At 33.1% G+C, this 18450-nt stretch overlaps 1 protein-coding gene across 1 annotated transcript; it reads right to left on the bottom strand.

The window, feature by feature from the left end:
* Nucleotides 1-3023: 3023 nt before the first annotated feature.
* LOC141525667 (uncharacterized) lies at nucleotides 3024-3602 on the bottom strand. Its single transcript, XM_074240228.1, has one exon. It carries the CDS (start codon nucleotides 3600-3602, stop codon nucleotides 3024-3026), a length of 579 nt encoding a protein of 192 aa, XP_074096329.1.
* Nucleotides 3603-18450: the final 14848 nt, after the last annotated feature.

Raw genomic sequence — 18450 nt, 5'->3', positions numbered from 1 at the left:
ACTGATTTTGCGAAAGAAATGTAACGCTCTTTATTGATTGGTAATAATGAAATTTCTCTCTCAAATACTGTAGCTAAGGACTTAATTATGAAGTGTGAGTCATAGCCGGATACATTATGAAAGACAACTGGGATAATTGTAGATTTTTGATGATTAACGTTACATGATTTATGAGTTGCGTTTCTATAGTTACCCGTGAAGTGACAATGATCATAAACTTTATCTTTAGGAGATGTTATAGGCTTTTCACAAATGTGACACACAGTTGCCTGATTGTGTCTATCTTGTTGCTCTTTGGTTAGAGGTTTCATTTTAATAGGATTCTTTAGAATTTTTTCAAAATCCCGAGCTGATGATTTTAATTGTTTAACAAACCAGTTAATGCAATCAAGAGAACGGTTTAATTCAAATTTGGAGAGTGTATTATCATAGCTGCAATGTACATAGTAAGCAATACTGTGTGGAACATGTTTATGAACTGTCTTTTCATCATCTTCCGGAGGTTCAAGCGTGCATTCAAGATCCGCGTAAACGACAAACGGTACGGTGTCTTTAGGTTTGAAATCTTTAAATTTCAAAATCTTATTCTTTTCGTTAGGAACATTCAGACGAACTTTATTAGATTTGAAACAATCTACTCGGTGCTCTAAATAACATTTTTCTAGTTAAAAATGATTCAAACAACGATCACAAAAGTATAATCTATGTTATTTCCAACCTAGTGATATTTGACTTCTAATTAATCCAGAGAGATCGTGTATCCATGCAAAGTGATACTGACTCAATATTAGCTAACTTATTTGTGTAATTTACACTTTTTTTAATCATCAATAAATGAATTGTCGGTAATATGAAAGTCCTCATTATGAGACATATTTCAAGGTAGGTTAAACATTTGTACTATTTGAAAATGCATTTGAGAGAAAAATACAATTTGAATAGTATTATACGATTGTTCTATGATTATCAGACTGATATTTAATATTTAAATTCAATTTTAACTAAAAAATAAATTAAAATAAACAATTTTTGCAAGCAACCTCAGTGACCCCTTTTATGAGACAGTTTTAAGACATATGGCCCTGTTGTCTCATGATCGAGGTCCCTATTTATGAAACAGCTGAAAAATAAACAAAACGATTTTTAAATTATATTTTTATTAACATGAGATCATTTTTTTTATAAAATCAGTAATTTAAATGTTTTTAAAACAGCGAATAAAAATTTTCTACAGATTAAACGAATACCTAACACAATATATGAAGTAGTTTATTTTTCTTCTTTCATTATTTTTTGGAGTTCCTTTACTTTTTCCATTAACTTTTTTTTTCTTCCAGTAATTGTTTTTTTTCTGTTTCTTCTCCTCCTGCTACTTTTTTAAATTTTCTTTTTCTAATTGAAGAGTATACAATTCATCCGAAGTCCCAACCGAAGGTAATTTTGATTTACCAGATTTTTCAACTCGGCTACTTTTCTTTTTAGGCAAATATTCGACAGGTAGAGTACAAATTTCTTTCAATGGTGTTTTAGGCGAATTATCTAAGATAAAAAATGATAAAATTGTTATTAAATAACTTTTTAATTATAAATTATTCGTTAAACAAAATTTTATATTACCTTGTCTTACAGCTTTTGGTGAAATTTTTTTCTCGCTTGAACTCTGTTTATCGATTGCTTCACAATCATTTTCTTTTAGTAAATGTCAATTCTTGTTATCCGAAGGAATTATTGAATTTGTAATAGTTAATTGACAATTCCTAACAGTCTCCAACGTATGAGTAGCATTAATGATCTGAACCGGCAGATCGTATACAACCCTGATTAAAAATATTGATTGAAAAGTATTGGGAATCAGTCACCCTATGTGAACTGTATATCTATATATACATGAAAAAGAATTGAAATTATTCAAAAGTATTCTAATTTCATCATTTTCAATCCTTTTCAATCAATATTTTTAACCAGGGAACTTTATAACTATCATTATTCCCAACAAAATCATTTTGGTCGCAACTCATCACGTCAAGATGCTCCTCAAAAATAATAAGAGGCTGCAATTTTTCACCATTATTCTCTACGTCAGCGTATACTCGAAGCTTTATTGAATCTTCTTCAACACTCGTAGATGTACTATTTATTGAGGGATTAATTTCTGAATTAATACCTTCTTGTTGATTAATACGCAACCTGTTTTTCAAATTTTCTAGAATATTGGGGTCATTTAAAACTTCATTATTCGTGATTATTGGCTTCTGTTTCGGAATTTCATCTATTAATAAAATAATGTAAACGTGTATGATAAAAATAATTTATATCAAATTATTCAATCTAATTTTCTACAAAAAAAAAAAAAGTTAATTAATATTTTCAACTAAAAAAAAAAAGTAATTAATATTATGAGTAACATGTTTATAATAAATTAAATTCATTTTAGCTTGAAAATTGATTTCAAAAATAAAAAATTGTAAATATAAAATTTGAGAAAATTAATTGTAAATAAAATTAAAAAATATTTAAGTATATACTTAATAATTGTAAATATAAAGTTTGAAATAATTAATTGTAAATAAAATAAAAAAAAAATTTAAGTGTATAATTAGTAATTGTAAATATCAAATTAGAAAAAATTGATTGTAAATTAAAAAAAATAATTAAGTATATAATTAATAATTGTAAAATAAATTTAAATAATTATTAGTCTGAAATACCCGTCGATTTTTTATAAATATTAAACCAATAATCAAACAATGCTTTTTTTTCAATGTCACTGGTCCACGATCCATTGCTGGCTGCTTTCTTAAAATCGGGAAGTATTCCCGCAGATAAATTTTTCTCGAACAGTTGTAAAAATCCTTGTTTTTCGGTAACATCATGGCAATTTTCGGTGTCATTATTGTTAATAGTTTGTTCGCATTTTTTTCCCTTATTCAAAATATCATAATCTACGGCGTTAACATTGGATAGATGGAGCCCTGCTTCTCAAAATCCACTTTGCACAACCTTCTCTGCATTAGACATGTTATCTAACGTAAATTGAAGAACAAGGGGAAAATTTTTCTTTGGTGACTTGTATCACACCTTGCTGATTCTTCCATTTTGGCACACATTTTCTCCAAATTTCCTTGAAAGGATAGAAAAAACGAAATATTAAGAGGTTGCATGATATGCGTGGAATTTGGCGGTAACATACTTAACTCTATTTGTTTTTCACGACAAAAATTTACCAGTGGTAAATTTAAATCAGATGAGTGATTATCCATGTACACAAGAACGGGAAATTGTGTGTTCTCTTTCACCAGCCGAGGGTAGAATACATTTGTAATATACTCATAGAAAGTTTCAGATGTCATCCAGCCATTATCAGATATACCAATTCCCCAGCCTTTCGGAGTATTTTCAATAATTTTCTTTAGTACAGTTTTTTTGTATGAGTACATGAGCATAGGGGGAGCACGAATACTATCGGCTCTGTACATGAATAACACTGTCGAGGTTTCTTTTCCCCCATCAACAATTTTATAGACCACACGAGTTCCCTTTGCAGCAAGTACTCTTTCAACATCAGGACACAACTGAAGAATGCTCTCATCACAATTAAACATTCTGTTCAAGGGAATATTCAATAGATTTTTTTTTGAAGATATTCCTGGTTGTTTTTAAACCAATCTTAGAGATTTTGTTGGGTAACAGCCGCTCCAGTTGCACTTAACTGCTGTGGTTTTCTAATTGAGAGCTCCGGGCGTCGTTTTCTAAAGCTTTCCCACCAATGACGACTAGGACGATCATCGGTAAACGGAGTCTCTTTTTTAATAGTTTTCACATACTTCTGATCATTATCCAACAACTCACTCTTCGTAACAGGTGCTCCAATCTCTGCCAGATGTAATACCCACTTAGCAATACTATCTTCTTCATCATTTGACAAAATTGTTCCAGGGCCGGTTTTACTTTTAGTTTTCTCTGGATCCAGATTTTTTTTCTGGCTAGAGTTGCTACAGGTATACCGAAAGCAGCAACAGCTTTTCTTACAGAAATGCCTGTTTCTTTTACAGCTTTTAAAGCTTTTTTAATACTGTCTTGATTGTAATTTAATCTTTTAATTTTCTTTTTCTTTAAATTAACATTAATATTGTCAGGAGTCAACACATTTTTTTTCACCAATTTAGTTTGTTTTCGAATCCCCAATTGAGTTGATTTTTGCCATGTTTATAAAAAATTCTTCAATAATTTTTTGTTTTTTTATAATCTGGAATACAAAAAAAAATCAATATATAAATGATGGAAATATTATATGAATAAACAATTAGATTAAAACTAGTCAAAATTTAATTTGGGGCATTAGCATGCTGTCATAATTTTATAGGTTAGGTTTATAATTTCACTTCAATTAATGTTATACTTACTTAAATATTATAATTTGAAGTTATGTGCATCAATACCATTTTAAATTATATGTTCACACTGTTTTTTTATGAATTATTATTTAACACTAATAATTATTGCGATAAACACACACTGTCTCATGAAACTGGGACTACGAATAAAAACATATGTCCGAGTTATGGGATATACCTGATGAAGTGTCTCATAAAACCGTACATACAAGTGAATAACTGTAGGTATTATGAAACACTGGGAAATAGAATATTTTCGTCATAAATATCATAAAAATGCTCGTACGGACTAAATTTACGATTCATTAGCTTTTAATTAATATATAACATACGTATAAAAATAGCAAACACAATGTTTATTAACCAGAATGAAAAATTAGACAGTTGTCATTGTTTTACTTTCTTTATATGCTAATTTGAGTGCAGATTATGAATCTAGTAATTAGGAATTTTTTTAAACAATATCTAATGATAAATTCACTCCAAGATGGCGGACTTACCAGATCGTCGGAAAAATGCTGAAAAAGTTTTTAAGTGCCATTCGAATTTTAAGGTAGCAAAAATTGTTATCTGTTTAATTTGTGAAAATGTGTACCATGAAGGAGACTTTAATAAATATACAAAGGGTCAATACATAAGTGAAATGTTCGTAATATGCCCAGATCACCATGCAGATGATTTAACGTCCAAAACTGCGTACGATATAAACAGGCTGAACGAGGACGCTAGGAAAATTATTGCTCAAGTAAAATTACACGAAAAAGAGTCACTTCGGAGTGAAATGTGTCTCAACTTGTCATTAAATGCATCCAAAGAAAAGGATCAAAGTAACACTACTTCAGAGTTGGATTCCGAAGCTTTAAGAGTGGAAAATGAGTTATTAAAGCAATTAAATAGTGAATTAGTGAGTAATAATAATTTCATGCGTGGCCTAATTGAATCTAAAGAAAAAAGTGAAATGAGTAACAAGCCTTTTGCCCAGGCTGTTAAATCTAAAACAGTGATTCCACCTAACATTATTATTAAATCCAAAAATAATAATGATAAGGCTACTCTTGATTCTGTGAAAAAGAAATTGACTCATAATACCTCAATACCAATAAACAAGATAAAAACTGATAAAAAAGGTGCGATTACTGTTCAGTGCAAAAATAGTGAAGACGTTACGCGCGTGAAATCTATACTATCTGAAAAAATGGGAACTTCTTATGACGTCAACACGGAATGCTTAAAATTACCTAGAATAAAAGTAGTTAATGTAGACACAGAACTAGAGAAAGAGGATCTAGTAGATGACATCTACAACAGAAATTTCTCGAGCTGTCAGCTGAAGCCTATTGGTTATTAAAAGCTAATGGTTTCTACTTGTATATTACTCACCAAAGGTGCAGAGTATTTGATATCATTGATGTCAACTTATGCTTTAAATGCTGCAGACCAAATCACAATCACAAGAAATGTGCAAATGACGTTAAATGTGCGTTCTGTGCGGGTGATCATGATTCAAGGAAATGTAAAAGTGATGAACTTAACTGTATAAATTGTATGTACTATAATGAAAAATACGGCAAAAACCGTTGTACTAAGCATAAGGCGACGGACACTAGCAAATGTGAATATTTGAAGTATAAAGTGAATAAATTTGTTGCATCGTCTGATTATCCTACTAATCCTAGTGTACCGACTTACTTATGGTAGATAGTGAAGAATTAGAAAAAGACTTTAATATAGAAATACTGTGTGATAATATAGACGATGTAAACAAACAGTTTAACCTTGATGATTTAACAATTGTTAGCATCAACGTTAGAGGACTAAATTCAAACTTAGAGAGGTTAGAATGCCTTGTAATGAGGCTAATAGTAAAGCCAGACATTATTATTTGTTGTGAAACTTGGAATCTCCGGTGTTTTAAACTATTTGCAATTGAAGACTACAACATATACTACAACAATAGTCATGTGAACAAAGCAGATGGTGTCGTTATTTATGTAAGATGTATAGACCACTCTGTGATAGATGAAGAGATAAATGGAATTAAATTCTTGTCAACAATAGTGAAAGATAATAAATATAGTTAAAAAAAACTAAAGAACACGCTTTTATAAATAATATCGAACTAAAAAGTGGAAAATAATTTTAAAAATAAACTCAAAAAAGTAGTATATAAAAAATACTAGCAGAACTGAGAGAAAAGCGTGGAGCGCCTTGTGCCATAATTTTCATATATCGAGCGCCCCACGCTTTTCTCTCAGTTCTGCTAGTATTTTTTATATACTACTTTTTTGAGTTTATTTTTAAAATTATTTTCCACTTTTTAGTTCGATATTATTTATAAAAGCGTGTTCTTTAGTTTTTTTTAACTATATTTATTTTTAACTTTTTAGTTCAAAATATTCTTTAAAAGCGTGTTTTTTTAGTTTTTTTAAACTATATTTATTATGAATTATTTCTTAGTCGTTCCATTTCATCTAATGCTTCGCTGTTACATAGGGTTTTACCCGTCAACTTGGAGCAATCAAGGTCCTCAATTCGAATCCCGTCCAAAGATCTGCATCGGCTGAGTGCTACGTATGCTTGTCCCGCAGCAAACAGCCGAGAACCCAGATAAATGACTGCATGATCAACTGAAATCGGTATGGAATGTTCCAGAAAAGTCTAGAAATTTCTGGAATGATCTAGAAAGATTCCAAATCGTGTGCAACGGCTGAAATCGGTATGGAATGTTCTAGAAAAGTCTAGAAATTTCTGGAATGATCTAGAAAGATTCCAAATTGTGTGCAACGGCTGAAATCGGTATGGAATGTTCCTGAAAAGTCTAGAAATTTCTGGAATGATCTAGAAAGATTACAAATAGCTTCGAGATATAACTTCGGGATGGTCATCAGAGGATTCCGGGTTGATGTACGGGTTTATCTGTGCCATTCCCGATGAAAACCTACGGAGGAAAACACCTGGTTTCGAGATATAACTTCGGGATGGTCATCAGAGGATTCCGGGTTAATGTACGGGTTTATCTGTGCCATTTCCGATGAAAACCTACGGAGGAAAACACCTGGTTTCGAGATATAACTTCGGGATGGTCATCAGAGGATTCCGGGTTAATGTACGGGTTTATCTGTGCCATTTCCGATGAAAACCTACGGAGGAAAACACCTGGTTTCGAGATATAACTTCGGGATGGTCATCAGAGGATTCCGGGTTAATGTACGGGTTTATCTGTGCTATTTCCGATGAAAACCTGCGGAGGAAAACACCTGGTTTCGAGATATAACTTCGGGATGGTCATCAGAGGATTCCGGGTTAATGTACGGGTTTATCTGTGCCATTTCCGATGAAAACCTACGGAGGAAAACACCTGGTTTCGAGATATAACTTCGGGATGGTCATCAGAGGATTCCGGGTTAATGTACGGGTTTATCTGTGCCATTTCCGATGAAAACCTACGGAGGAAAACACCTGGTTTCGAGATATAACTTCGGGATGGTCATCAGAGGATTCCGGGTTAATGTACGGGTTTATCTGTGCCATTTCCGATGAAAACCTACGGAGGAAAACACCTGGTTTCGAGATATAACTTCGGGATGGTCATTAGAGGATTCCGGGTTAATGTACGGGTTTATCTGTGCTATTTCCGATGAAAACCTGCGGAGGAAAACACCTGGTTTCGAGATATAACTTCGGGATGGTCATCAGAGGATTCCGGGTTAATGTACGGGTTTATCTGTGCCATTTCCGATGAAAACCTACGGAGGAAAACACCTGGTTTCGAGATATAACTTCGGGATGGTCATCAGAGGATTCCGGGTTAATGTACGGGTTTATCTGTGCCATTTCCGATGAAAACCTACGGAGGAAAACACCTGGTTTCGAGATATAACTTCGGGATGGTCATCAGAGGATTCCGGGTTAATGTACGGGTTTATCTGTGCTATTTCCGATGAAAACCTGCGGAGGAAAACACCTGGTTTCGAGATATAACTTCGGGATGGTCATCAGAGGATTCCGGGTTAATGTACGGGTTTATCTGTGCTATTTCCGATGAAAACCTGCGGAGGAAAACACCTGGTTTCGAGATATAACTTCGGGATGGTCATCAGAGGATTCCGGGTTAATGTACGGGTTTATCTGTGCCATTTCCGATGAAAACCTACGGAGGAAAACACCTGGTTTCGAGATATAACTTCGGGATGGTCATCAGAGGATTCCGGGTTAATGTACGGGTTTATCTGTGCCATTTCCGATGAAAACCTACGGAGGAAAACACCTGGTTTCGAGATATAACTTCGGGATGGTCATCAGAGGATTCCGGGTTAATGTACGGGCTTATCTGTGCTATTTCCGATGAAAACCTACGGAGGAAAACACCTGGTTTCGAGATATAACTTCGGGATGGTCATCAGAGGATTCCGGGTTAATGTACGGGTTTATCTGTGCTATTTCCGATGAAAACCTGCGGAGGAAAACACCTGGTTTCGAGATATAACTTCGGGATGGTCATCAGAGGATTCCGGGTTAATGTACGGGTTTATCTGTGCCATTTCCGATGAAAACCTACGGAGGAAAACACCTGGTTTCGAGATATAACTTCGGGATGGTCATCAGAGGATTCCGGGTTAATGTACGGGTTTATCTGTGCTATTTCCGATGAAAACCTGCGGAGGAAAACACCTGGTTTCGAGATATAACTTCGGGATGGTCATCAGAGGATTCCGGGTTAATGTACGGGTTTATCTGTGCCATTTCCGATGAAAACCTACGGAGAAAACACCTGGTTTCGAGATATAACTTCGGGATGGTCATCAGAGGATTCCGGGTTAATGTACGGGTTTATCTGTGCCATTTCCGATGAAAACCTACGGAGGAAAACACCTGGTTTCGAGATATAACTTCGGGATGGTCATCAGAGGATTCCGGGTTAATGTACGGGTTTATCTGTGCTATTTCCGATGAAAACCTGCGGAGGAAAACACCTGGTTTCGAGATATAACTTCGGGATGGTCATCAGAGGATTCCGGGTTAATGTACGGGTTTATCTGTGCCATTTCCGATGAAAACCTACGGAGGAAAACACCTGGTTTCGAGATATAACTTCGGGATGGTCATCAGAGGATTCCGGGTTAATGTACGGGTTTATCTGTGCTATTTCCGATGAAAACCTGCGGAGGAAAACACCTGGTTTCGAGATATAACTTCGGGATGGTCATCAGAGGATTCCGGGTTAATGTACGGGTTTATCTGTGCCATTTCCGATGAAAACCTACGGAGGAAAACACCTGGTTTCGAGATATAACTTCGGGATGGTCATCAGAGGATTCCGGGTTAATGTACGGGTTTATCTGTGCTATTTCCGATGAAAACCTGCGGAGGAAAACACCTGGTTTCGAGATATAACTTCGGGATGGTCATCAGAGGATTCCGGGTTAATGTACGGGTTTATCTGTGCCATTTCCGATGAAAACCTACGGAGGAAAACACCTGGTTTCGAGATATAACTTCGGGATGGTCATCAGAGGATTCCGGGTTAATGTACGGGTTTATCTGTGCTATTTCCGATGAAAACCTGCGGAGGAAAACACCTGGTTTCGAGATATAACTTCGGGATGGTCATCAGAGGATTCCGGGTTAATGTACGGGTTTATCTGTGCCATTTCCGATGAAAACCTACGGAGGAAAACACCTGGTTTCGAGATATAACTTCGGGATGGTCATCAGAGGATTCCGGGTTAATGTACGGGTTTATCTGTGCTATTTCCGATGAAACCTGCGGAGGAAAACACCTGGTTTCGAGATATAACTTCGGGATGGTCATCAGAGGATTCCGGGTTAATGTACGGGTTTATCTGTGCCATTTCCGATGAAAACCTACGGAGGAAAACACCTGGTTTCGAGATATAACTTCGGGATGGTCATCAGAGGATTCCGGGTTAATGTACGGGTTTATCTGTGCCATTTCCGATGAAAACCTACGGAGGAAAACACCTGGTTTCGAGATATAACTTCGGGATGGTCATCAGAGGATTCCGGGTTAATGTACGGGTTTATCTGTGCTATTTCCGATGAAAACCTGCGGAGGAAAACACCTGGTTTCGAGATATAACTTCGGGATGGTCATCAGAGGATTCCGGGTTAATGTACGGGTTTATCTGTGCCATTTCCGATGAAAACCTACGGAGGAAAACACCTGGTTTCGAGATATAACTTCGGGATGGTCATCAGAGGATGACTAGGAAGGTCATCACCTGGGTTCTAGGTTGATAATAATCAAAATTTAAATAATATCATTATGGTAGTCTCTTTATGCAAAGGAGAGTTACATACAAACATACAGGTGAAGTTAATAAAAGCGTGTTAATAAAAAAGGTAAAGTGATAAAAGTGACTGGAACATATAGATCACATGATATAAACAAAATTGACTATGTTGATGCTGTCAAGTGCTATATAAATTAGGGTGGGTCAAAAAAATCGAATAATTTATTTTTGACTTTATACTCTGAAAAATAGGTTCGTAGACACCTAAAAAGAATTCTCTCCAAGTATAAGCTCTTAATTATAACGGGAAGGTCCTCCGCTTTGCGGGTTTCTATTTTTTTCGAATAATCAGATAAAAAAATTTATATCTCGCTTCCAACTGCTTGGAAAAATATTCCGTGGCATAGATTTTGTGAGAAATTGAATGCTTTACAAAAAAGGTCTCTTATGACTTTTTCAAAAACTCAACCGATTAAAAGATATTCATAGTTGAAGTTTGGCTATTTTAAGGAAAATATTCGTTTTTATTATGAATTTTATAAGTCGATGAAAAAAAATTATTTCGGATTGCGGAACTCATGATTTTGTAGGAAATTTACTGCTCTACAAAAATGGTCTCTTATGATTTTTTGATTAAGTGAAGCCGTTACGAGATATTCATCGTCAAACATTAACGAATATCAATATTTCCAGTTTTTGATCAATAATTCGATAAATTTTAATTTAAACTATGAGTTTCAGGAAAATTTACATAAATTTGAGTTTCGATCGATAAAGAAATGTTATAAACAATTTTTTTAATATTGTTTTCAGTCTTGAGCTTGTTTGATTGCATTAAAACAAGAAATTAGAGCATTTTTTCGACATATAGCCAATGATTAGTTTAATTTGAAGTGAATGACATATTTCTTTGTCAAATTTAATATGAAAAGTATTGAATCAAGTGAGAAACAACCAGTATTTAACTTTTTTATAGATAAATTTTTTATTGAATTATCAATTGCAATATAATTGTCTATATTTTTAACATAACAGTACGCTATTACTATAAATAATTTCTTTTATTACAATTTGGGAATGTTTTTGATGTTCTTTGACAACTTGCAATAAGTACTGGAATTGTTCTTCATTTTTGTCAAGCATTGATTATATTCACTGACTAATGCAACAGCTCGCTCTGCTGAATCATTGACAACTTTTAGTTGTTGAAAGTATTCTTTATTTTCGAGATAACTCTCATTAGTAGGCCATAATTCAACATCGACATCAAGAAAGTCATACGGTAGATCGAAGATTTTGAAAAGATTTAATGACTTTTTAGACACAAAGTCACTCAGAGTTCTCTGCGCCAATGAATTCAAATCTTTTTAGCAATTACAAATCTTTTAGCTTTAGAATCTGTACCTTCACGAGTATTAACAGCTTCAACAATACTTTTTTTTACTTCTAATGGAACGCCATCGTCAAACAGTGATAAAATGGCAAGTTCATCGCTCAAATACCATAAGTGCGAAATCATTTTTTCACACGTAGCTGAAGAAATCAAAGGATTGATATGTTTGTACTCCAATAAATTTTTCATAAACTGCAAGTCATGATAAGCAGCAGTTGTTGCAGAAGTTGATGAAAACCAAGCTTTTAAATACAATGTGACTATAAAAATACAGAAATGACGAAGACCATGCAATTCTTTCTGAGAGAGTTTGAATTCATCTCTGAATAGATACATTTTCAAACTATAAATGGCCTTAGCCATCCATCTAGCATGATGAACAGCACCAGGACGTTTGAAAGAAATCTTTTCTTGAGGCATTTCTCCAAGGAAAATCAATGATAATTCCAATAATTCTTTATCTAACTTATTATAACATTTCTTTATCGATCGAAACTCAAATTTATGTAAATTTTCCTGAAACTCATAGTTTAAATTAAAATTTATCGAATTATTGATCAAAAACTGGAAATATTGATATTCGTTAATGTTTGACGATGAATATCTCGTAACGGCTTCACTTAATCAAAAATCATAAGAGACCATTTTTGTAGAGCAGTAAATTTCCTACAAAATCATGAGTTCCGCAATCCGAAATAATTTTTTTCATCGACTTATAAAATTCATAATAAAAACGAATATTTTCCTTAAAATAGCCAAACTTCAACTATGAATATCTTTTAATCGGTTGAGTTTTTGAAAAAGTCATAAGAGACCTTTTTTGTAAAGCATTCAATTTCTCACAAAATCTATGCCACGGAATATTTTTCCAAGCAGTTGGAAGCGAGATATAAATTTTTTTATCTGATTATTCGAAAAAAATAGAAACCCGCAAAGCGGAGGACCTTCCCGTTATAATTAAGAGCTTATACTTGGAGAGAATTCTTTTTAGGTGTCTACGAACCTATTTTTCAGAGTATAAAATCAAAAATAAATTATTCGATTTTTTTGACCCACCCTAATATAAATAGTAACAAAAAAAGTACTAATCATGTCATAGCTGGTGATTTTAATATAAATTTAATTAGTCCGGATGAAATAGCTGATAGTTTCCTAACTAATTTCTTAAATTGCGGTTATATTCCATATTTTAATTGTGTCACAAGACCAAACCCTACAGGCGAAGGTGGCTCTTGTATAGATAATTTTTATATAAAATCGAACATTAAAAATATTAAATCATTCTGCCATACAATGACCGTCACTGACCATTTTTCTTTGTTTGTATCGATTAATTTAAATAAAAACGTGAAAGAATGGTTGCCTAAGCAGAGCATCAACTATGACAAATTGAGTTTTTTAAGTGATCAGGTAAATTGGAGCGTTATATCACAAGAACAAGAACCTAATACTGCAATAAATATGCTTATAGAAAATATTCAATCTCTTATTAAAAACTCTTATAAAGTGACAAATAAAAACAATAAATGTACAAAGATATGAGGAAAAGATGGGTTACAAAGGGAATATACATATCATGCAAAAAGAAAGAACTTCTATACTTATCTTGGAATAAGGATAGGAGTAATTCAGCTCTAAAGGCCGAATATAATAATTACTGTAAGATATTAAATAAAGTTATTAAAAATGCAAAACAAAATTATATAAAGCTTCAGGTAAATAAGTTCAATAATGATAGTAAAAAAATGTGGGGTTTTATTAGAATGAATTTAGGTCATAAAGAAGGTAAAATGAGTAATATTGAGTATTTAGTTAATAAAGATAACAAAATAACTGATAAAAAAGAAATTGCAGATATTTTTGTAAAATATTTTAGCAACATTGGATGTGAATTGGCATCTAAAATAGATAATAAAATTAAATATCAAAAGAAAACATATGAATTAAACCAGTTCAGTATTTTTCTCAAGCCAACATTCACCGCTGAAATTGAGAAAGTTGTTAATAACTTAAAAATCAAAACTAGTGGAGTTGATAGTATTAATAGTAAGGTCTTAAAGTGTTTAAATAAAAAAATTAGTGAACCGCTTGAAAATATATTTAATATCTGTTTTAATAAAGGTATCTGTCCAAGTACTTTGAAAACTGCGGAAATTGTTCCAGTTTATAAAGCTGGTGATAAATTCGAGCCTTCAAACTTATAACGGGTTTTTTTTTCGATCTCGTGCGTTAGTGAGACCGAAGTCTGAGATAAATAAATTTGGCCTACCTGCTTTATTATTGTTGGGCGCCAGGAGCTAGGCTCCACTCACTTCGTGTCCAGCTTACTCGGACCGAGACTCTTCGTCGGGGTGGAGGATAAAAGGTGCAACCTAAATTAAAGAGGAACTAGGAACGATCGTCCGGGTACTAATAATTCGCCGAAATCTTATTATTAATTGTTATCGTTTGTTACGTTTTTTACTGACATTGGTGAAAATTTAGCTAAGAAAATTGAAGTTAAAGAATGTAATATTGAATCGCGTATTCAACAAAACTGTAATAGTCTATTCTTAAAACCAACTAGTCAAACTGAAATTGAAAAAACTATTCTAGAACTAAAAGATAAAAAAGGAGGTGTTGATTGTATTCATAGTAAAGTACTTAAACATATTTCAAGGGATATTAGTCGTCCCCTAGAATATGCTTTTAACATCTGTATAAGTAAAGCGATTTGGCCTGAGGCTTTAAAAAAAGCTGATGTTATACCAATATTTAAATCTGGTAATAAGCATTTAATGACCAACTATCGACCAATATCACTAATCTCGAATTTGGCTAAACTCTTTGAAAAAATTATACATACTAGATTAACGGAATTTTGCTCTAAAAATAGCATTATATCAGACAAGCAATACGGTTTTGTTAAAAATAGAGGTACAATAGATGCTCTTACTTTTACCACAAAAAGCATATATAATAATATTGATAAAAACATTCCAACTGTGTTAGCTTTTCTTGATTTGGCTAAAGCCTTCGACACGGTAAATCATAACATCTTACTTGATAAGCTTTGGAAATACGGTATACGTGGTATACCACACCAACTTCTGCAAAATTACTTGAGCAATAGAACACAATGTGTTAAATTAAATAAATATAATAGTGAAACTAAAACTATTAAAGTTGGAGTCCCACAAGGCACGATTATTGGGCCTTTGCTGTTTTTATTATACATAAATGATATTTTTAAAGTTTTACCAAGCAATGCCATAGTTTCCTATGCTGATGACACCGCTATTACTTGTACTGGAAATAGCTGGAATGAAGTCCAGTATAAATTAAATGAGTGGCTTAATAAAATAGATATATGGCTCAGGAAAACCAACTATCTCTTAATGTGGAAAAATCTACTTTTATTACCTTTGGAAGCTACATAGACAGTATCCCAAATAAGTTTGATTTACAAATAAATGGTAAGCCTCTGACAAGAGTTGATAATTGTAAATATTTAGGGATATATTTTGATAAGCACTTGAAGTGGGATAAACATGCCTATGAATTATCTAAGAAGCTTAAATATTTCATTTTCCTTTTTACAAACTTAGCCAGGTAATTAATTCTTCTATATTAAAAACTATTTATCATGGACTGTTTGAAAGCATAGTAAACTATGGCATTGCTGCATGGGGAGGAGCATATAACAATTCAATTAAACTTGTCACATCTCTTCAACATAAAATAATTAAAAAGCTACGTAAAAATAATTGCAACAATATCCCCATGACAATTAGAAATTCATTTATAATAAATGCATTAACTTATTACTATAAAGAATGTAAGAGCCTATTCTATGAAAAATGCATAAATACAAGATCTAAATTGTTAATTTTACCAAAAATAAACAAAACTATTAGTACTCAGAATGCTTATTATGTAGCAATTAAATATTATAACAAACTCCCTGCTGATATGAAAACAATTAACTGTAGTAAAAAATTGTTAAAAAAAAAATTAAGTTACTGGATAAGAAACCTTAATGGTTAACATGTTTTAAAATGTAATGGAAAAATAAAAATGTAATGCGAGTATTTGATGGGATATTTCTTTTATGATAATTTTCCATAATTTTGTATTTTTTTCTATATAAATTCATTACTTTTGTACTTATTATCTCTTTGCATTGTATTATTAACTAAAATTTTGTAAAAAGTATATATATATATATATTGTAAAATTGTTATTTTTGTACTGGTTCTATAAACAGGTGTTCTTACACCTCGATAGAATTCTTTACCAGATAAATAAAATTCTAATTTATTGACAAAATAAAATAAATGGTCGCCGGAATAACAAAATCACAATAATCAATGGATCAAATTTCGCACGCCGCAATTAATTCAATTATTAATAATTAATTTCATTGAAGAACAAGCCGCAAGAATTTAATTAACAAAAAAAAATAAGATGTCCAAAGAACCTCAATATCAAAATCACAATTCATCCATTAACAATAAAATTCCCCAAAAATAAACCAAAATCATATGCCGCGATTAATTTAATAGGTCGAAATTAATTTTTTGCAAGAGCTAAAATCAACGTCGCATTTAATTTCACTTATAATTAAATAAATCCTAAAAAAAATAACCGTCGCAAACTTTAACTCACAATAATTAGTTGAGTTACACAATTAATTGTCGCACAATGGTTTACTTACTAATAATTATTTAAATTGACTATTAATCTCGTCGCAAATACTTTAATTGTTAATTATTAACTACGTCATCAAATTAATCGTTGCTAAATTGTGCAATTAGTAACTTGTAATTAACCAACAGTTTATTTTATTACAAGAACAAAAGAAATCTAATTGACAATAATTAATTAGATTAGGCAGATCAATCGTCGCACAATGATTAGTTAATAATCAGGATTAAATTAAATAAAAAAAATTCTTCAATACTAATAATTCAGTAAATCCAACACATTATTCGTCACAAAATTGTTTAATTACGAATACTTAATTAAATTGGATAAATTAATCGTCGCAAAAATTTTAATCAATATTAATTAATTAAATTAAACAAATAAAGTCCTTGAGACCTCGGACCCGTCGCAATAAATGTAGTTAACCAAAATACGAATGGAAATTTTTCAAACAGATTTAATTTCTTATTCTTTCTAATTTAATCGATTGATTTTGTCAACACAACATTCTCAACCGGCGCATTACCCGCACGACCGAAGCTCAATAATCGGGATTATGACAGTAACATATAAGAATGTGAATAATCACTACAACAATTATTTTTGGTACCAGAAATACTTCGTGGGATAATCTCCGGAATAAATGCACAAAATAAGATTGAAATAAAAAATAAAAAAAATTAACAACAACAAAAAAAATTAAGTCATTCGTAAGCTTCTTCCGAGTAGGTGAATCCCACGAGATTTTTCAAAGACGAGGCCACTGACCCTGGTAGAAGGCGTCGTTCTCCCAAAAAAAAAAAAAAAAAAAATTACAGCAATTAAATATTGTCCGGGCTGGGTCGCACGGCTCCGTCGTCCTCGGCTTCCACGTCGAATTGACCCCCGCGTTTCAATACGGTGTGATGTACAAAAAGAATTTTCCAACAATGGGAAGTGCGTCGGTCACAATAGTTGACAAGTAATTCTCACGTCGTAGTCGATTGCTCAAAATTATTGACAATCCGTCGTAAGAATATTTATAATTATTCACGTCGTCATAATAATTACTTTAAATCAATAAGTAACAAAAAATAAAACAGTGTACAGCAACTGACAAGAAAGATCGCAGTGTAAAAGAAACTTCAAAATATCAGCGTCCGTTTATTGTAGCGGGAGCACGTGGAAGAAAAGAAGCATGGCTTGGTTGTTGCCCGCCTGGCTGCACTCCCCTCTCTCTGGACACTTGATTCGCTTGACGCTCCAGAGATGGCTCTGCCTGTCCAATTTTCCAATATCGACTTATTTTGATCTATTGACTGGAGCATTGGCTCGCTCAACAGCCAGCTCGACAACACCGCGCCTGCGCCACTCGTTCAGCCCCGTAGACTGACCAGTCCGTCGTTTGATCCTCGGGTCAGCTTTCCGTCGTAGGTGATTCTCTTGGGGTTATCCCACGTCGATGATGCTCGTCGATGATCCTCTTCTCGGGTAAAATGACTGTCGTCTATAGTACCGAACAATACTTCTTATCTTAAAGCTAACTTATTATCTAACTTAAATTGTAAACCGCAATTCAAATTTATTTCGCGCGCAGTTGAGCTTCGATCGATTTTACCCGCACGAGGGCGACTCGGTCGCGGCGAATCCAACCAATGACCTTCCTCACAACTGGGAAATTTCTTTATTTAAAAATAAAATTAAAGTTAAATAAGAACCAACTGCTTAACAGGTGACGCTAAAA

Source organism: Cotesia typhae, unplaced genomic scaffold (assembly GCF_013202065.1).
Source record: "Cotesia typhae breed Kobodo isofemale line unplaced genomic scaffold, CoteBio_Ctyphae contig_27, whole genome shotgun sequence".
Lineage (NCBI taxonomy): Eukaryota > Metazoa > Arthropoda > Insecta > Hymenoptera > Braconidae > Cotesia > Cotesia typhae.
Note: the sequence above shows the minus strand (reverse complement) of the source record. Positions and strands in the feature narration are given on the sequence as shown.

What these genes read in the sequence shown, in the direction of transcription:
- LOC141525667 (XM_074240228.1), bottom strand. Translation starts at nt 3,602, where the DNA reads ATGTTTAATTGTGATGAGAGCATTCTTCAGTTGTGTCCTGATGTTGAA.